The sequence below is a fragment of the Colletotrichum gloeosporioides genome, assembly GCF_011800055.1.
Source record: "Colletotrichum gloeosporioides strain Lc1 chromosome Unknown consensus_57, whole genome shotgun sequence".
Lineage (NCBI taxonomy): Eukaryota > Fungi > Ascomycota > Sordariomycetes > Glomerellales > Glomerellaceae > Colletotrichum > Colletotrichum gloeosporioides.
In genome coordinates this window covers 453,125-472,740 of record NW_025544702.1, presented here as the reverse complement: position 1 = coordinate 472,740, position 19,616 = coordinate 453,125, and the positions used below count along the sequence as shown (strand labels likewise).

Genomic DNA, 19,616 nt, shown 5'->3' with positions numbered 1-19,616 from the left:
CGACGATGCCTCTCCTGCCCTTTTCTTCGCCCAGGAGCCTGCGTCCGAACCTCTGATTGGGCCGTTCTCTGTTGCCCGTCATCTTTGCTGTTCTCCAGGGCTGCTGCCGGCCAGGCTGTGCTTGTGCTCCTCACTTTCTTTTCGTCCATTGTTTATGGGTTCCTTTCTCTGGCACTTCTGGCTCGCAGTCGCGTGCCCTCTCTCCCTCTCCCTAGTTCGTTGCCCCCCAAACCACCAACCACTGCCGTCCTATCCCTATCCGCATCCCCATGGACCTTCATCAGGGTATCGTCCAGAAACATGGACCACCCCCCTCCCCATGTAAGAGATGGGGGGCGTGGCCTGCTACGCGCCTGCTAAGAGGTTGGCCGCTATCTGAGGCAAGCGTCTTAACAGATTTAGCCGCAGTCCGGGGTTGTAGATAGAGCAGAAAGAGGTGAGGAACGACGTGCCAAGGATAGTGAGAATGAGAGTCAGTTACTTGCTAATGTGCGTGTGTGCGCAACTCGTGCTCAATCCCATCTCCCGTGCCGTATCTTTAACCATCCTCTCCCCCCCGCCTCTGCTACTTTACTTCCACAAACCCTTCAACTATGCCCTCAACTCCCCATCGTCGCGTGCCTCTCTTTCCCCTTTGCAATCACGGACCCATCCTGTGACCGTACACCACGAATCGGACTTTGACTCCTACTTGGCCAGAAACCCCGACGGGCGCTTCTCATCAACGCCAAGCCTCACCAGCCGACAGCGACCTCAGTCCCTCACCATCCGGCATCGATTTCCCGCGGGCACAGCCTCACAACCGACGTCAACCGATTTGTCGTCCAGCCTAGGCGTCCAGTTTCCTCACTCGGCTCGCCGTACTCTACTAATACCTTTCGGGGAGTCTGGTCTTTCTCTCAAGGCCGCTCGCGCCCCGTCCCCCCGTCGTCACATTCTACCATCTCAGAATGCCGCGTCCCACGCTGCCGCCCACGCCGGCATCCTCAACAGACATAAAGGGCCAAGATGGCTCCAAGAACCTGGCCTCGCTGCAGCTGGCTTTTGAATTGCCCCCGGCAGCCTTGACGCAGGACGCCTCGAGAGTCTCGCCCACCGACACGAGGACATCCCCCCACTCCGGCTTCCAACCCATCTCTCCCTCCAAGGTCACTCCGTACCCCGTACAGCCCGCTGAAGCAGTCAAGTCCCGGCGGAGGTCTTCAGCCGCCCAGAAGGCCGCGAACGAGAACTTCGCCCTTCCCCCGCCGCCCACGAGGTCCCGCAAGATTATTCAGATGAAGCCCCGGCCGCAGGAGGAGCCGGAAGAGGCTCCCGCCAGTACCAAGTCATCGGGCCCGGCGAAAGCCGCCGCGTCCACGAAGGAGCAGTCCAAGAAGAAGCAGCCATCGGCGACGAGCGCGGCCGGGCGGAAGATTGCGAGGAAAACGGCGCACAGTTTGATTGAACGTCGCCGCCGATCTAAAATGAACGAGGAGTTTGCTGTGCTGAAGGGCATGATCCCGGCATGCACCGGAGAGATGCACAAGCTGGCTATTCTGCAAGTGAGTGCGATCAACTCGACATAACATGGCAACAAAGAACATGATGCTGACCCGGGCTTAACACAGGCCTCTATCGAATACGTCAGATACCTCGAAGACTGCGTCGCCAAGCTGAAGGCCCAGCGGGACGCGTCCGAGGGGGTCTCCCCCACCGAGTCCGGCCTGCAGACGCCGTCGGGCCGCGATCCGTGGGGCTCCATCCCGCAGTTCGTCCCGAAGTACCAACAAGAACCCGACGACGTCGAAATGACCGGTTCCGAGGCCCCGTCACCCACCTTTCCCGCCCAACACTCCCGGTCCCAGCAGCCGTCGGTATCGCCGTCCCCCGCGCTGCTCGCACAGGACTCGAGGCACCGCCACGATTCGTACTCGTCTGTGTCGACGGACCATCGTCACTACAGCTACAGCGCATCGTCGGCGACGACGTCCCCGGCCTTTGGCCCGCAGCAGTATCCTTACCCCCACGGCATCGCCTCGGGCTCGCTCTCGACGCTTACCAGCCCCGCGCTGGCGCCGCAGCGGGATCTCGACCAAGAGGCGACGGCCGCCTTGTTGATGCTGAACAACGACAGGAGAGGTACTGTTGGCGGTGACGGCACCAACGCTTCTCGCGGCGCTGGGCGTGGCATGTCAGTGAGGGACTTGTTGAGCACTTGAGAGTGAAAAGAGGTTAAGAGGAACAAAACGAAGATCGACACAAAAGTCTTTTCATTTTGGGTCATCGTGTGTGTCTTCGAGTCTGCGGACTGGGACATCCGATGTCCCGTTTCCCCAGGCCCGAGGGCTGAATCTGAAGCGTTGTTGAGCTGGCGGAGGGCATCGGTAGAAAAGCCGGGGAAAGTCTAGGCCTTTCGGAAGGACGGAAAGGTTCATCCTGCTTGTCAAAGCACCGCAGCGAGGCTCTCAATGGGTTATGGTATGGCTGCCTCCATCGAGACACACACCTCGTTGGTTCTCGTACTGCATGATTAGATTTCCCAACTAGATACCTTGGCGGCAGGGGTGTTCGTTTGGGTTGGGTTGGGATGGGACGAAAGGTGGCGGGTCAGCATGCGCGGCGCATACATGTGGAGTTTTGGTGTGTTTTTCATCGTCGCGTGGAAAAGCTCGAGGCGAATATCAAGAGAATTCGATAATATGAATGGCCAATCGATAACCCGTATCCAAATATGCCCGTCTCCTGTGATTCCCGCTATCTCTACTCGATGGACGCGTGCTCGACAATTCAAACATACGAGGGGTCACTGATGAGTGTTTGACCCTCTTTACTTGGACGACGACCACGTTCGGTAACGAGGACCCTGATCTTCCTCTGCCGGGGGTTCTGAGAGGCTCTTCTGAAGGATGGCGAAATCCCGTTAGTACACCCTGCACCCGGCGACAGGAATCCGCATTGGCAGAGACGGGCCGTGGGAGGCCAGATCATTGGAGTCTGGCTCCCCCTTGTCTGACACGCTGGGTGATGGGCGACGTCGAGGTTGCATTACCGTTTCAGCGTTGAACGGCATCGTACGAGGTTTCGATCCGTTTTACTCCACCATCGACCCATCACGTGACGCTGCAACGAAGGGGCTTCCAAGGGGTCCGTGTAAGTAGGATGAGTCTGGGAAACTTTTTGGGATGATTTGCAGAGGTGGGCATTTCACGGAGTGCTGGATTTCGGAAACAGATTTCAGAAGTTGCCGGGGTGGTGGTGGTGGTTTTTGCGGGTGCGGCGAGTCGGGGGGATCCGGGGAGGGTATATAGGAGAGTTGTCATCCCAACCTCTGGAGAGATGTTTTTATTGTTGGAAATCTGCTTGTTCCTTAGCTCTGTTCTGAAATTATATCCGAAAAAGACTTGCAGCATCAAAGCCCCTCTAGACATTTAATCGAAACCACAGGCAAGACCGCCAACACGTCTTGCACCCCAATTCTGTTTACAGACGATCGATGATTCCACACTACATTCCCTCCCGCGCCCAGAAGAAGGACTCCGAAGAAGAGAAAATGGCTCCCTGCAACATCTCAATAGACACAAAGACGAGCACAAAGGTAGCTACATTACCAAGAGGGCGAAACCCCCTCAGGAGAAAACCCTCTGACTAAAGCTTCCTCAGGCCCAGAATGTAGTAGACGACTCTGCATCCAGTATCGGCGGCGCTTCAAGCGTCTCCTCAGATGGCAGCACCCGCCGTCGCCGCCGCCGCAACCGCAACAAGCAAGTCGCCCAGCCAAAGGGAACCCTCCCTGCCCCCACCGTAATCCCGCGCCTCTCCGAGTCCAAGCCCGCACGGCTGCAAATCGGCCTGAACCTCGACGCCGAGCTCGAGCTGAAGGCGAGGTTGCAGGGTGACATTTGCCTCACGTTGCTGTAAGTTTCTTTTTTGCCTTTACCCTGTTTCTCCAAACCCCCCCAGTGTTGAAGAGACTGACCAGACGGGGCTAAAAGCGAGGGCTGATCCTTTGACACGGCGATGAAGGGTGCAGAGAAAACACTTCTCGGAGCGCGATTCGACCGAGCTGAAGCCGAACTACCGCGGGATCGTCGACGTAGAGGAGATGTTCCACATGAGGGTGGGCAAGCTGAGGTTCAGGAAGACGTGGTTGGATCACGACGTCAGCCCGAGCTTGACGGCTGCCGTCATGTTTTCGATTGCGATGGGAGGGTTCATTGCGGGATTTGCGGCGTCGAGGTGGCTTGACACTTGGATGCTGGCGATACCGCCGCCGTATTTGTGGTGAGGCTTGGGTTGACGACGAAAAAGTTTCTCTGTGTATATTACGGGTTTTGGGGTATATTAGGGGCATATATGATGAGTCTGAGGGCATGGCGTTGGGAGAAATTGGGATTTTCTTAGCCTTGCGACAACCCAGACTTTTTAGCTTTCAAGTTGAAAGGACATTTGACATGATTCCTGAACGGTCACTTGGATGCTCTGCGTTGGTGATGGTGATGGGACTTTCAGAGCAGTGCAGAGTCTGTAGGTCTTGCTCAACGTCAGTCTGCCTTTGCGACTCAGCCACTACAGAAGAAGATTCGATACCGGAGAGAATCTTTCAGGGCCTCCGAGGATGATGTGTTCGGGAAACTTGATGGATACGTCTGGCCCCCAAAAATATGACCAAGCTATGTTTCTTGCGTTTCTTCAGGGTAGATTTCGATAACAGCCTTATCGTCGCTTTGGTTCTAGAAACACTTCAGAAGGCTGTCACGATGTGTTTCCTGGATGGATATACTTATCTTTCTTCCCTTCTAACTTTTTCTTCTCCGCCTGGAGGCGCACCTTGTTGACTGCCGTATGACTTGAATTGACATCAATCTCGTATCGGACGTGGCTGTATTTACTATGAGCTGAATGGCTGGCGCCCAGACGTCCGTAGTAAACTGGGCAGAGAGAGAGACTTTCTTCTCTACCACGTTAGCAGGACCCTACGTGCATAACCAAAAACACTTTTTCTCGGTCCGTGGCAAACCGCCGATCTGATGTCTCCTAGTTGGACCTCGTGCCAGCCTCCGACGAGCGGGATAGTTGGGACGGGTCTCATCTGAAAGCTCTCCGAGTCGGTGAGCTTCTTCTTTTTGTAGAAGAGTTGGATATAGCTCTAGCAGAAGTTGCGAATTCGCCCCCGCTAGGAGAGTTTCCGTCTCGCGTGATGAAACCTTATGCGGAAGGGATGGCGTCCGGTGAGTATCTGTGCGGCTGGGTTGAGTCGGGCTAGAGATTGAAAAGACACTGGATCAAAGCCTAGAATCGAAATCGAATCATATTTCCATCCGCTTATCTATCCAGAAATTTGGGTTATTAGAAGCATATCAACCTTCATCGACGGTGTGAATGCTTCCCACGGCTGTGCAACTGAAACGCACTTCCGCCAACTTTAAGGGTTGTGTAAGTGAAAGTGACAAGAAAGGTCGACCATTACCAAAACGCCCCCTTATGCCTGCCATCTTTCAATTCGTATCCTTGAATGCAGCAGTCTTGCATTCACCGAAGCCACTTACAGCAGTACTCGCCGAGACGACCAGTTGGAAGAAGTCAGTACATGGCCGTTGCTAGCGCCACACCTTCTTGTAGGTAGGCAGGTAGGTACCCACTGGAGCTTTAGCTGATTACCAAATCGGGTAGGCTCAACATGCGGGGCCCACTTTGAAGGTACATGCACGCTTCCTGGCAACGATCTTTTTCCATCCCACTTCATAAACGACGCTATCTTCTTATGCATCAATTCGCCATTAGCAGTGCTTCAAACCCCGGCACAGAAACTTTCGTATAAACATCAACAAACTACAATTGGAGCTCTTATTTCGGGCCCCAGATCGCCATGTTTCTTCGCTCAGGAATCGAACGCGTCTTGGGAGCCATTCAGCGCATACTTCATAGAATTAGATACGTCTTCGACAGTGTCGTGGACTGGATCCGAATAGCATACTCCCAGTAAGCGACAAGAAACATTTACGACCAACCGCATCCGGCTGACATTCACAGTTCTCCTTACTATCGTGGCAACGTCATCTATGTCCACAGGCTGGAGAAAGACGACCGTCAAGTCCCACAGGCAATGACGTTGATCATCCAGCGAGTCTTCCAATCACACACTTGGAACGTCATGGAAGTCTATATTTCCAATGGACCCCCGGATATCCCCAAAAGGGCTGTCCTGAAGATGTTTGATCGACGTTTCTCCACGAGGGATGGCCGCCATGCATTCATGGGCGAGGGCAAATGGTCGCCTGAATTCGAACAGGAGTTCATCAGCTATATCCGAAGGCATGAGGCTGATGAATTCGCCAAAGAATGGCTATCGGGAGATTTCTACTTGGACACGAAACCGAACAAACTTCAACTGGAAGTTGTACGCCACCTGGAGCATGTGAGGGCTTCCCAAATCCAGGAGAAGTGCCACCGCAACCCGGCATTCCTGGACTACGCTACTTTTCCTGAGCTCTTCACGCCGGTGGTCATCAATTTCGACGCTTACAAGCACCCATTCCTACGAGCTCATGGTGTTCTAATGCGCTACCAAGAGGGCTTCAGCGCCCAAACCACCAGCCCCCTGGATAGAGAGTATTACGAACAAATGATTACACTCAAGTCCATGTTCGAATCCGAAGTGGAATAGAGGGGGGAATTGACGAACAGTTGTTTGGGACATGAAGGAAAGAAAAACTCCGTTGGCTGCAAGCAGTGCTCCGGTCATTGTTGGTTGCTTGATGCTGCGCGTGTCTTGGCAACGGCCATGAGCCGAAGCAATAGAGCTGTTCATAGGGATTAATAGTTATGATACCCGAGAGGACTTTTCAACCTCTCCATACCGACGATACTAGTTTTGTTCCGTCATTGCAAAGACAAATTTGGCATCGCGTGTATTTCTTTTCGGCCCACTGCCCATTCTGTCCCACCCGCAAGCGCCCTCATTGATCTTTAATGGGCCCAGAGGCGGTGGGGGGTTCGACAATATTAGGCTGCATTCCAAGCATCATGGCAGGGACTTCACAACGACCAGAGCTTTCTGGCCCAAGCCCAGCTGGGACGGTGAAGTGGCAGATGGGTTGACCTCTATCTCCATTCCCAGAAGAAGGATCACTCAGGAAGCAAAAACCAGTGCGATCTATCAGCTGCAGTCACCTAATCCCCGATGCATCGCCAGAAGGAAATAAACAAATGATGAAAAGTTGAAGACGACTGGGAGCCCCTGGAAAAGAGATCGGATAATTAAGCTGAACCCCACGTCTTGGGATGCCCCAGAAAACAGGCCAATCACACATGCTAATTCCCCGCCAGCAAAATGACCGGGCCTCCATTCAAGCAGTGACAAGCAAGGCAGCAAGCGCCCGAGACCTCCGAACCCTTGTGTCCCGTAGCAATCCAAGAAACCCGTACCACCTCAGCAAGTCTCTGACTTTAACCCTCCCGCACCCGCCTCACGCGACGCTGACTGCGAGGACGACGACGACAACAACACCAGCAACGAGACGACGAATCGATAAATGCCCGCGCCATGAAGTTTCCACGAGCGGGGAGACGATCACGGTCTCCTCTGTTCCTAGCCGTCTTCGCCGCCCTCCTGGTTTTCGCGACAACCGTCGAGGCCTCATACGGCGATCGCATGCCAGAGTTCCGCGAATGCGTCCAAGTTGGTGCCACCACACCCGCGCGCGAGATGACCCCCAAAGCATGGTCTACGACCTCCATAGGCTGACATTCTCTTCCTCGTTTCCCCGCGATCCAGGTCTGCCACGATGAGAACTGCGCTCCCGGCAAAGATGCTACCCCGATCCGTACGTCGCCTCCGTCCCCCTTTGCTGACCCCCTTGGAAGACCACACACATGAAGCTGACCAAACTTCCCCGCCTCGCAGCCCTCCACCGTCGTCTCCTCCTCTGGACATGCTCCTCCGAATGCGACTACACCTGCCAGCACATCATAACCAAGAAGCGCGTTGCCGCCGGCGAGCGCGTCGTCCAGTTCCACGGAAAGTGGCCCTTCCACCGTTTCCTCGGATGCCAGGAGCCCTTCAGCACGATATTCAGCTTAGGAAACCTCTGGGCTCACTGGGACGGCCTGCGCAAGTTCCGCGCTGCCGTCCCGGCCTCGTACCCGCTGATGCCCTGGTACACCTGGCTCGCGGCCGTCGGAGTGGCCTCGTGGACCTTCAGCGCCATTTTCCACACGCGCGACTTTGCTGCGACGGAGCAGCTTGACTATTTCGCCGCCGGCGCCAACGTGCTGTATGGGTTATACTACACCGTGGTGCGCGTCATGCGTCTAGACCGTCCAACGCCGCGGAGACGGTCCGTTCTGAGGGCGTGGACTCTGCTGTGCGTCTTGCTGTATGCGGGGCACGTTGCGTACCTGAAGGGTGTGCGCTGGGATTATACCTACAACATGGCGGCAAACGTTGTCGTCGGAGTGATCCAGAACCTGATGTGGCTGTGGTTCAGTTACAACAAGTACAGGCAAACGCGCAGGGTATGGGCTATCTGGCCGAGTATCGTCGTCGCCATCATCGTTACTGTCATGAGTCTCGAGTTGTTCGACTTTCCGCCCTTATTTGGCGCTCTTGACGCGCATAGTCTTTGGCATCTGGGCACCATTCCGCCGACAATACTGATGTACAGGTAAGTTTGGCCTTAACGATCTGATCCATAACACTGTGTTAATGACTTTGCAGGTTCTTGATTAAGGATGCCCAGGATGACATGGCCGGAAGCGAGAGACTCAAGTCTTAGGAAGTCATCAGGCTTGAAAGTCTCGACATCTTTGGACAGTGAGCGCATCGCAGACTCTGGCCTAGCCCAGTAGGATTAGCATCACATGCCTGGCCACGGTTTAGTTATCCCAATACAGCGAAATGAATCAATTATGCCGTGTATCAGCGTCGAATTCTCATGTGCCTAGGTGAGCAGTATAAAGGCGAAATTATTCCCTAATATAGCTTCGGTGGTCTATTTTTGCCAGTTGCCCGACTCTAATTAGTCGGGGTAAGTAAGGGAGAATGAAAGAGTTCGACAGTGCCTCGTAGACAGTGGTAGTGATGTAGCATCGTGTTCCCAGCCCCCCTCAATATCTTGACTCCTATACGCAAACAATCTTGCAATAATCATATCTCTTCGCAGGTCATCAACGCTTCTTATACACCGACAATAACGGTCTCGGTCTGGAAGACCTGGATGGCGCCGTCGCCCCAGATGCCGATGACGGACATCAGGAAACCGACCGAGGCGATGGCCGTCTGCACAATCTGGGTCTTCCTGAAGCCATCAACCACGACGCGGATCTCCTCGCCGTTGAAGTTCTCCTCCTCCTCGGCAAAAGCGGCGGCGGCGGCGGCTTCGCCGTCGCTCGCAGCGTCGCTGTGGGTGTCGCCGAGAACCTCGTAGCTAGCCTCCATGCGGGCCTCCTGGCGGGCGATGCGAGCGGCTTTGCGGGCGTCCTCGCGTTCACGGCGGGCCTGACGACGAGCGGCGATAGCCTCCGAGGAGGACTCAGGAGAGCTCAGGACATAGGGTGTGATTTGCTCGGCGGCACCGGAGGCGAGGCAGAGGACGGAAGCGTAGACGAGGTAGGGGTGGCGGAAGGCGCGCGGAGAGAGGAAGAAGGCGAAGAGGAACGAGGCGGTGGACACTCCGGTGAGAATGCGCAAACGGGTATTCGCGCTAGGGTAGAGGTTCTGGAAGGCTCGGAGTGCGTCGGATGCGGAGGGGAGGGAGAGGATCGAGGGGACGGTCACAGTCGAGAGGGAGTAGGAGAGGCCCTGTTGATTACAAAAGTCAGCTTGACGAAGCGATGCGATGCGATGCTTGGATCGTAAGTGCAAAGTTATGGGCCAGGGTCTTTGTCGAGTAGTGCCGGGGTTCAGGATGCGAGTGCGGGGAGTTGGAGGGGATGGGAATAGTGGCGTCACTGGTGACCCGACGACCGGCCGGGTCGGTGCGTTCGAGCGGGGGAGAGAGAGAGCAGGGGCAGCGACGTACAGTCAGAAGACCGAGGGAAACAGTTCCCACGAACTTCAGGAGCGAGACTCCTTTAGAAGTCATGGTGGCGGGGGGTGAAGACTCGGAGATGAATGAGGGGAGGTTGGAGAGAAAGAAGTGCGATGATGATGAGGATGCAAGAGTCGAAGTGTCGCCGCAGAAATCGAAATCTGACGGCTTGCTGGATGGTAGTCGTCGGTTGGTCGCTGATGGAGGGGGTTCTGGTGTGACCCTTCGTTGAACCTGATCTGACCTTGGCTTGGGACCTGACCACTTGGGTGTCGAGGGAAAGTAAGGCACGGCGCGAGAGAAAGGTCTCGGTTTGGGGATGGGGTTGGGTCGGAATGATTGATTGACTGACGCTCTCTGACGACGTTCCCGCCTTGCCGCTTGCCGCTTGCGCGGGAATACAGAAGAGAGGGGCTGTTTTGGTTGTTTTGCTTCGGTTTGGTTGGCTGCTTGGGGTTGGGTACCTTATGTGGGTCTATCATATGGGGTAAGCTGAGCTTAAAATTATCCGTGCTTTCTGCTCGCACTCCAACTTGCACCGAGGTTGAGAATCGTGCACAAGTTGTGCTGCATAAGAGACATAGATTGTGTTATCAATCACCGGAATCCCGACTCATCGCCGATAAAATTATGTCCAGGACTTGTCGAATGGAGAACAAAAACAAGCTGTCTAAGAACATGCGACTGAGTCCCTTCTGGCTATCGTTCTCATGCTGAACCTCACTATTTATCTTCCTCGTTGCTTCTCTTCGTCACTGTTCCCCTTCGTCGCCTGCCTGGAGAGGCTTTCTTCCATGAATCACGAAACTGGCACTGTCAGATTTTGCTGTTAACCAGGAAGACGAAAGGTTCCAACTCACATGAGAAGGTATGCACGTATGCTTCTGTCCCTCAGTTCTTTCCGCACCTGTGTCAGGAAGACCAAGACTTCCTCTCTCGTCCATTCCAGAGCCCTGGTCAATGGAGCAAGGGTCCAAGCCTCGATACCCTCCATGAAGTTCTCCTCAGTCCATTCGCCGAAGAGCTTATGATGGTCGTCTCTAGCCCATGGATTATGCTCGATGTCATCCCGCGGACATGGATATAATCGAAAGATTGACTGTACGTCCATGGTTCTTCCACGTCGTCAATCTCAAACTTGGCGTTGGGTAGAACACTGCCAAACGTAAGCTACAGTAGCGGCAGTAGCTGAATTCATAATATGTTGTACTTACTGTGTTGTCTGAACTGGAGAGAGATCTGTTCCGAGAACCTGCGGGAAGTGTGAGCGTTCCATTTTTCATGGCTTGCAGGGTTCACCTACTTCTGCGTCGGGGTGCTCGTCAGCAAAGTCGATCGCCCAGAGTCCGGTGCCAGTTCCAACGTCGAGCACACGCTTGACCCTGTAATCCTGGTTGTTAGGCGGGGCTAGACCTAACTTCTCGTGCAAGGTGAGAAGCATCAGGTTATGTTGCAGATCTAGAGAAGCTGTGAGACAAGCTCGGTTTTTGAACCGCAGGGTTGAAGCGTACCGAGCCTTTCGTTCTCTTTTTCGTCATTGGAATAGCTGTATTCTACGCACGTAAGGCCACGTTTATGCCATACATCCAGCCGGTTGATAGTTACACTTACTGCCCTCCTTGTATGAGTGATAGGTTCTCCCATTCTCGATGTGGTATCATCCGTGTCCCATAATAAGTACCCATGAGATGAATCTAGAAAGCCCATGTTCGATTGGTCTTACGTTCTCGCCAGCGGCAATAACCGGACCGTCGTTGACCAGAGAATCTTGGCGCATCATGGGCGTTTGGGTGTCATAACGTTCCTTGAGAGATGATGAATCTTGCCTTAGGTTTGACGGGCATGGTGCCATTTATCTGTCCAAGAGCCACAGATGCTACCCCTCCCATTGCTCTGAAGAAAACATGCACGTTGATAGCATTGGCGCACTGCGCTCTCGATTCCCATTCACTCCTTTGCAAAGTATCCATATAAGTCAAGGGCCTCGAAAGCTTTGATTTGACAGATTCAACAACGAGGTGGGTATTGTTGTCGGCGCATCTGGGCTGCCCAGCCAGGGCTACATCCCGACTCAGGGGTTGGGATGTCGATTGTGATCAAAGTCCCTGCTTAATCTTCTAGGCGGTGTATTACTGTTCCATAAAGACGGAACAGATCCTGCATCTGTGCGGTTCTATGTGTGCTTGAGGAATTTGAAAGCCTGCGTCGTTAAAGGCTGACAATTAGTCGAGCCGCTGGACGATGGCAGTGGAAGTAGAGTCCATTCCCCACGGGAAAAGGAGTCGTTCCAGCGCAGGGAACGTAGGCGAATCCGAGGCAAACGAAAGCTGTTTACACGAAAAAGCGAGTGATCCAGAAGAGTTGGTTTCTTAGGGTGCTGCTCACATAGGCCCGCCCTCAATTCCTTTTGAAGAAGTGTGAGGCACTCTATTTCTTCGGTTTCGATGTTCGTCAGGGGATCAGGAGAGAGCTCCGGGGATGATGGGCGCTAAATTAGCGTCCGTCTGGGGTAAGTAGGAGGGGGTAGTGTGAGGGTGTTGTGGTGCGTTCAGGAGCTCAGCAATGAACCTAGGCAAGCTCACAGCGCTGTTCCGCGCTGTAGCTCATGCCCGCCAATCAGCTGTAGCACGCTCCATGGTTGAGTGAGGTGCTGTTCCGCCATTTGGACCTGGGTTCCTTGGCCCGTCGGCTGGCAGAAAGCTGACATAAGCACACCCGTCGACTAATCACTATTGCTCGCACCGTGCGGCAGGCTCCGTTCGCCGACCTTACCGAGGTTCGTCGCGTCACTACCGTCCGCGATCTGAGCTGCACTCTGCCGTCCGACACCCAAAAGCAACCGCTACTCCTGCCGGACCTTTTTTTGGTTTCTTTTTTCTTGTGCCACATAGATCGGCATACCATCCGGCATTTTGTGCAGCCATCGGATCCACAGAGGCCTGTAGTCGGAATTGTCGTCGTCGTCGTATTCTCACGCTTAGTCCGCCTTACCTCACCAATCTCGTGGGAAGCAGATCCACCGCGCCGTGTTTGCCTGGGAATAGACCGCATCCTCACCCTCAAGCGTTGTTCTTCACAAACACTCTCTGCCATCATGCCTGTTCCCGAGTCCGAGTACCTGAGTCCGGTATGGAAGGACGGGATTTTCAGTACGTTTACCCGTGGTACTGTTGTTGCTCAGGAACACCGGTGAGACTCACGTGTGTTTCCAGATGACAGAGTTGCCTTTGTCACCGGCGGTGCTGGAACCATTTGCAGCGCCCAAACCCGCGCTCTTGTCCGCCTCGGAGCGAATGCGTGTATCATTGGCAGAAATGTCGAAAAGACAGAGTCCATGGCCAAGGACCTGGCCACTGCGAGACCAGGCGCCAAGGTCATTGGCATCGGTGGATGCGACGTCCGGAATGTATGCAACGCTGCACCAGCCGCCCCCGTAGAGATCGGAAACTGACATGTCGCCGTTCAGCCCCAGAACCTGCAGGACGCGGCCGACAGATGTGCCAAGGAGCTCGGCAGCATCGATTTTGTCATGTAAGTGCCGCTTTTGAATGGGTCCAATCCGGCTCCGAGACTGACGGCCCGGTAGTGCAGGCGCTGCCGGCAACTTCATTGCACCCTTGTCCACCATGAGCCCCAACGCCTTCAAGGCTGTCATGGACATTGACGTGCTGGGAACTTTCAACACCCTCAAAGCCACTCTTCCGTACCTGGTTGAGTCGGCCAAGAGAAACCCCACGCCTAGCAAAGACGGCCTGACAGGTGGCCGCATCATCTTCGTCTCGGCAACTTTCCACTACACCGGTATGCCATTGCAAGCACACGTCTCGGCCGCCAAGGCTGCCGTTGATGCCCTCATGGGTTCCGTGTGTCTGGAGTACGGCCCGTATGGTGTCACGAGCAATGTCATCGCACCGGGCCCGATCAAGGACACGGAGGGCATGGAACGTCTCTCCAGCGCCAAGGCCGACCAGTCGAGGGCCGATGCCGTCGTTCCCCAGGGCCGGTGGGGCTACATCCGCGATATCGCCGACTCCACCGTCTACCTGTTCAGTGATGCTGGCAGCTTCGTCAACGGCCAGGCGATTCCCGTTGACGGTGGCGCGTGGAGGCGGCAGAGCGCGCTCGGAGTCGGAACCGATGAAGACATGAGATACCCGGAGTTCCTGCTCAAGGGTGAGATCTCGAAGCACGTGAAGAGCGGGCGCAAGCCGACTTCCAAATTGTGAGATGGACGGTGGCTTGAAAGGCAGGGGGGTTTCTAGTTGTGGGGTCTGCAAAACACAGCTCCAACAACTCCGCGGACATTAAACAGAGAGACTGGGGTTTGAAGATTGTAAGTTGATATCGCGTGGGCGGTTGCTGATGCGGCCTGCATGTTAGATACTGCGAATTGTGGAAAATCAAACAGATTGAATGTCCCAGCCACGCTGTTTCAATCCGAGAATGAAATCTTATCAATCTCCGGCTGTCGGCACGAGGTACTCCCGCCTTGAATTGTCCGCCCGACAGCCCAAAGCTGCGGAGCGGAGATGCAGCGGCGGCGCGCCCTTGTGGTTGCATGCCTAGGGGATTTTTTGTTTTGTCACCTCGTCAACTAAGGTGATTAATTAGCGGCTCTGGAATAGGCCGGCTGCGTGCGGCGCAACTCAAGCTTTGAGCCAAGCCGGCATCCACTTCCCTCGACCTGCAGGCGATAGGTTGCAGATGGGGTGGGGACACCCTTCATCATTTGACTAATTGGACGCACGAGTTGCCTGCTTCAGGCCCGTCCCGACGTCCATCCTGACCCCGAATGCAGATTCCTCCCGCGGTTGCTTGGTTGCTATTGATAGGGCGCGGCCGGTGATAAGTTGCAATTACTACCAAAGTACTCGCCGTGGCCAGTGCTTCTCTCTTACCCCTCCTTTATCGCGAACCATCGACTGGTCCGAAGCTATGAAGCGGGTCAAGCCTTGGTGGAGAGACACACGCTACTGCTGCAGCAATGGAGATGGTCTCCGGGAAGAAGAGGTATGGGTGGGCTGAGGGGTCTCTGAGGGATTCGCCGTCTCTCTTTTTCTGCATTCCGCCAGTCATGAGGTGCGGAAGCCGACGGTCGGCGATGGTTAAAGAGTCGGCGATGCCCGGCTCTGGCTGTTGGAGGGCGCTTCCCTGGACGTGCCAGGCTCTCTCTCCATCTCCAACATCGCTTGCTCACCTTGAGAATTCTTCGTCTTCCTCTCCAAGACGGGAATAACGAACCGGCTGGGACCGTGTTGTACTATTGTGTCGACCGCAAGTCTTTAGATTCCTAAACCTAATCAACCACACAAAGTAAGCCAGACATCCCGGATTCTCAATGGCAATGCGACGACGAACAGCGCGTGGTTTACTGACATCAAGACACAGACAACCGAGATGGAACTCAAGCTCCTGTTGGCCCTCGGCCTGCCTATCGTCCCGGCCGCCGCCGAGACGGTCCTCGGAATTTACGTCTTCCACCGTCACGGCGACCGCACCGCCAAAAAGTGGCCCCCGGTCCGCTTCACTGACCTCGGCGCCGACGAGGTCTACAGCTCCGGCCTCTACTACCGCTCCCGCTACGTCAGCTCCAACGCCTCCCAGCAGATCCGCTCCCTGAGCACCGACGAGGTCCGCCCCGAGCAGCTCGCCGTCACCTCCCCCACCGACGTCGTCCTCCAGTCCTCCGCCTACGCCTGGCTGCAGGGCTTCTACCCTCCTGCCGGCACGGCCAACACCCTCGCCAACGGCACCAGCGTCGAGGCGCCCCTCGGCGGCTACCAGTATGTCCCAGTCAACGCCGTCAGCACCGCCGCCACCTCCCAGGACGCCGAGAACAGCGAGTGGCTCCAGGGCGGCAGCGGCTGCGGCAACGCCGTCGTCAGCTCCAACAACTACTTCTCCTCCCCCGAGTACAAGAACTACAGCGACGCCTCCGCCGACTTCTACCAGGGCCTGCTGCCCGTCATCAACGGCACCTTCACCTCCAAGACGGCCACCTTCGAGAACGCCTACACCATCTTCGACCTCGTCAACGTCGCCACCATCCACAACGACACCATCTCCTCCGAGAGCCTGCTGACCAATAGCACCCTCGCCCAGCTCAAGGCCTACGCCGACGTCCACGAGTGGAACCTGGCCTACAACGAGAGCGACCCCATCCGCGCCATCGCCGGCAAGGTCCTGGCCGGCCAGATCCTCGTCGCCCTCAACTCGACCCTCGCCAACGCCGCAAAGGCCTCCTCCACGAAGGCCAACATCCAGTTCGGCGCCTACGCCACCTTTTCCTCCTTCTTCGGCCTTGCGCAGCTGCAGAAGGCGTCCTCCAGCTTCACCGAGGTCGTCGACTACGCCTCCTCCATGGTCTTCGAGCTCGTCACCAACGCCTCCGCCTCCGCCCCTGCCGCCGACGACGTCTCGGTACGCTTCCGCTTCGCCAACGGCCCCGCCGGCCAGAACAACCTGACCGCGTACCCCCTCTTCGGCCAGTCCGAGACGCTCCTCCCCTGGAACACCTTCGTCACCGAGATGCAGAAGTTCGCCGTCAAGGACACCAAGGCTTGGTGTACCGCCTGCGGCAACTCGACGGGCACCTGCGCCTCCGCGCTTGGTCTGGACGGCGGCGCGAACTCCACCGGCTCCGGCTCCTCCAGCAAGGACGCCAACGGTATCTCCACCCCCGTTGCCGGTGTTATCGGCGCTCTCGTCACCCTTGTCGTCGTCCTCGGCATCGAGGCTCTGGTTATGGCCATCGGCGGTCTGCGCTTGGCTAAGAAGTCCAAGGCCAAGGACGTCCCCTCGGCCTCTGCCGCTGAGACCTCCGGAACCAAGGCTTGAAAGAAGTTGTTGTGTTGAGGTGTGTAACATATCAAGGGGAAGGGGGGAAGTCAATGATTCATGAAGAACATGTCATGTAGTGAGGACGAAAGTCTGCTTTCGAGCCACATAACGGAGTAATTTAGCGTTGATATCACGTCTACGTGAAAACCAATTTCACGAGTATCCCTGTATTTGCTCTCCAGTTTATGGCAGTCGCATAATTTATCGATGGACTGGGCATTTCAATTACGTCTAAGAAGGTGCAGGACGACACCTCATGGTGATGACTGAACTGAACATGGGTCTGAGCCTTCCAAGAACCATGCCAAAAGTGTCGCCCTTCTCTGACGCTGCGATGATTTTGAACCCCGATTTATTCTCTGATAGCTTTTCGGTGCGGCTCAGTCGTAAAATCTCTTAGCTCAATCGCATCTTGTGGCTCGACGACGGTTGAAGGCCCTGACCCTGTCGATTCTGCAATCTCTCTTCTTCTCCCGCATACCGGCCGACGAGATCTCTGTTCACGTTCTCTCGCTCGTGATTCGTTTGCGCCGTTTGCATCGTTTGCATCGTCTGCATTTGTCGTCGCCAGCGTGGGGTACCCATGAGGTGACAAGCGCGCACGCCAACTTGACCACGAAGTCTCATTCAGGCCGTAGATAACCGCATCGACCAAGCCTTGGACAACGATGCTTGCTTTATCGATAGTCTGCAGAGCGAAAGGTGCTGCAGCGTCCGTTGTTGAGTTGTATATTCTAATCGCCGTTGGAAGTGACCAGATGACGGCGTATGCGAGAGGGTACAACAACATCAAGCGGGCAATCTGTACAGAGTTAGTCGGTCAGTCTTCGGCGTCTACGCAACTTTTGACCTCAAACCTTTCTCAATCTCGGCAAAGTGGCTGACGAACGGGCCTGGCGCTCACCACGAAAGCTGTCGTCTTGGAAGCTGGTATCAACGCTTCTGGCTGGGGTCGTGTGCCCGGACCATCGTTGACGAGGAGACACCTCGTCCACCACCGAGCTCATTTCATTATGTGCTCTGTAAAGAACGACGTAGAGATAGGCATATAGGACAAACATAGTGACTATGATGACCCCTGCATGTGTTTCAGCTGAAGCCCATGGGAACAACCAAAGGGCGCTTACATCGTGGGACGAAGTTGACCAGTAGACGAGTCCGATCAGATTTGAACCAGCACCCTAAAGGTGGATTAGAGTCTGGAAACTAACCACACTTCGCAGGGGTGTCACTTACAAGCGCCTATGTCGCGGTATGCGTCTCTGACGAGACCGATGAGCGCCCAAAGAGTTGAGAAAAACCAGGGGAGCGACCAGATAAGATATTCATGGTTTTGAATCCACGTCGACTGTCTCTTGTGGCCGGCAAGGATGAAATACGTGCAAACGGCAATAGTGAGAACCCAGTAGTCGGTTTGGATAACGAAGACCTGCGTCATGAAGCCGTTGTAGCTACAGAAGGTGGCATTCTCGGGTGCACTGATAAGTCGACCGGATATATTCAGCGCAGTGGAGCAGAGGAAGTTGATGGCCATAATGAGGTCGCTCATGGCCAGGCCAAGAATAAGACGATGGCGGAATGAGCGCAGATTCGGAAACAGCTTCGCAGCTTGTCAGCTGAAGAGACATCAGTTCAGTTTCTAACTTACCCAGAAACTGAGCATGATCCATCCTGCGCCAAGAATCGACACAACTGAAACGACGAGGATGATGATGCTTTGGAGTCGGACTTCGGCCTGGGTTGGGGGTGCCGATAAGGCCCCATCCCACTCGTTCCTGGGACGGACGATGGTCTCACGCATGGCGAGCGATGTGTGCTGAAAAGTCCACTCCGTGTATCGTGTAGTACGATTGGTCTGTCTGGACACTTTAATGGGGTCGAAGGAGACGCGGTGCAGGCTACCGTTCATCCAAGCCTAAGTATAGCACGTCGCAGTGATAATGACATTGGGGTCGATTGCTGGAAAATGTCATGTCGCGTGGTTGCCATCATTCGCAGCACGGAAACTTGAAACCAGAGGAAGCCATCCATGTTTGCTTTGAGAGATAAGAAGTTCAGGAGATTCGGGATGGAGTCAGCAGCTGCAATGCATCAGTATCGACGGAAGAAAACAACCAAACACCACGGCGGAAGGTGCTGTAGCAGCATAATCTGGAATCATAGCAGGTAGGAGCCCTCAAAGGCAGGCAGGGACGGGTTTCCAGTGAGCATTCTGGGGAAGAGCGAAAGCTCAGCTGGAGGGAGGACGTGGAGTTCCTCAAAGTTGCTAGCTACCTAAGGTATTCTTCGCGTACCTACCCAAGGTACCTTAGGCATGTGTACAAAGGTACTCCGTAGCTGTGTATCTGGGCAGATGTACTTGAACGCTACATGCGAATGGTCTCGGGCTGGCCCTTCCTCTCCATTGGGTACCGTCTCATGGAGTAATCTAGATAAGATCATTGGACGAACAGCGAGGAAAGAGAGAAGGAGTGGGGGATGCCGCATCCGGAAAGACACTGGAATGAGGAAAGAAGGCCCTGCTCGCCCCTCGATGCCATTCTCACTTTCCGCAAGAGGTGGTCGTCGCATCCTTGCTTTGTGCTTTGTGCTTTGACATTGACACACGACTGCCGCTCCCATCGAGTCTTTCTTCTATTTCCTTTCGAGATTGAGGGCGCACTTCACGAAGTCAACATTACCGCAAAGTTTTTATCCATCCCCACAAGCAAATCATTGCGTTGGCGGTCAAGCCTCTTCCGATTTCGACTCCGTATCCGCTGGCGA

The 19,616-nt window shown here is 55.1% G+C and overlaps 7 protein-coding genes across 7 annotated transcripts; 5 read left to right on the top strand and 2 right to left on the bottom strand.

The window, feature by feature from the left end:
- Positions 1–950: 950 nt before the first annotated feature.
- On the top strand, positions 951–2,201 carry GCG54_00009752 (uncharacterized protein; the record flags this gene model as incomplete). Its single annotated transcript, XM_045409691.1, has 2 exons — positions 951–1,544; positions 1,611–2,201. 2 exons carry the CDS (start codon positions 951–953, stop codon positions 2,199–2,201), a joined length of 1,185 nt encoding a protein of 394 aa, XP_045262215.1.
- Positions 2,202–3,532: 1,331 nt separating this feature from the next.
- Positions 3,533–4,267, top strand: GCG54_00009751 (uncharacterized protein; the record flags this gene model as incomplete). The annotated part of the gene is made up of 3 exons (XM_045409690.1): positions 3,533–3,577; positions 3,643–3,896; positions 4,006–4,267. 3 exons carry the CDS (start codon positions 3,533–3,535, stop codon positions 4,265–4,267), a joined length of 561 nt encoding a protein of 186 aa, XP_045262214.1.
- A 1,581-nt stretch (positions 4,268–5,848) lies between these two features.
- On the top strand, positions 5,849–6,646 carry GCG54_00009750 (uncharacterized protein; the record flags this gene model as incomplete). The annotated part of the gene is made up of 2 exons (XM_045409689.1): positions 5,849–5,961; positions 6,013–6,646. 2 exons carry the CDS (start codon positions 5,849–5,851, stop codon positions 6,644–6,646), a joined length of 747 nt encoding a protein of 248 aa, XP_045262213.1.
- Positions 6,647–7,525: 879 nt separating this feature from the next.
- GCG54_00009749 (Protein PER1-like) lies at positions 7,526–8,756 on the top strand (the record flags this gene model as incomplete). Its single annotated transcript, XM_045409688.1, has 4 exons — positions 7,526–7,660; positions 7,722–7,805; positions 7,861–8,645; positions 8,699–8,756. 4 exons carry the CDS (start codon positions 7,526–7,528, stop codon positions 8,754–8,756), a joined length of 1,062 nt encoding a protein of 353 aa, XP_045262212.1.
- Positions 8,757–9,157: 401 nt separating this feature from the next.
- On the bottom strand, positions 9,158–11,787 carry GCG54_00009748 (uncharacterized protein; the record flags this gene model as incomplete). Its single annotated transcript, XM_045409687.1, has 9 exons — positions 9,158–9,781; positions 10,002–10,182; positions 10,871–11,034; positions 11,088–11,166; positions 11,225–11,262; positions 11,314–11,468; positions 11,522–11,563; positions 11,622–11,655; positions 11,734–11,787. The coding sequence occupies 9 exons, from the start codon at positions 11,785–11,787 to the stop codon at positions 9,158–9,160; spliced, it is 1,371 nt and encodes a 456-aa protein (XP_045262211.1).
- A 1,317-nt stretch (positions 11,788–13,104) lies between these two features.
- On the top strand, positions 13,105–16,847 carry GCG54_00009747 (Peroxisomal 2 4-dienoyl-CoA reductase SPS19; the record flags this gene model as incomplete). Its single annotated transcript, XM_045409686.1, has 6 exons — positions 13,105–13,159; positions 13,223–13,416; positions 13,477–13,541; positions 13,597–14,232; positions 14,993–15,020; positions 15,333–16,847. 6 exons carry the CDS (start codon positions 13,105–13,107, stop codon positions 16,845–16,847), a joined length of 2,493 nt encoding a protein of 830 aa, XP_045262210.1.
- Positions 16,848–17,202: 355 nt separating this feature from the next.
- Positions 17,203–18,651, bottom strand: GCG54_00009746 (Cyclic AMP receptor-like protein A; the record flags this gene model as incomplete). The annotated part of the gene is made up of 5 exons (XM_045409685.1): positions 17,203–17,652; positions 17,708–17,928; positions 17,978–18,031; positions 18,087–18,450; positions 18,499–18,651. 5 exons carry the CDS (start codon positions 18,649–18,651, stop codon positions 17,203–17,205), a joined length of 1,242 nt encoding a protein of 413 aa, XP_045262209.1.
- Between the last annotated feature and the right edge of the window lie 965 nt (positions 18,652–19,616).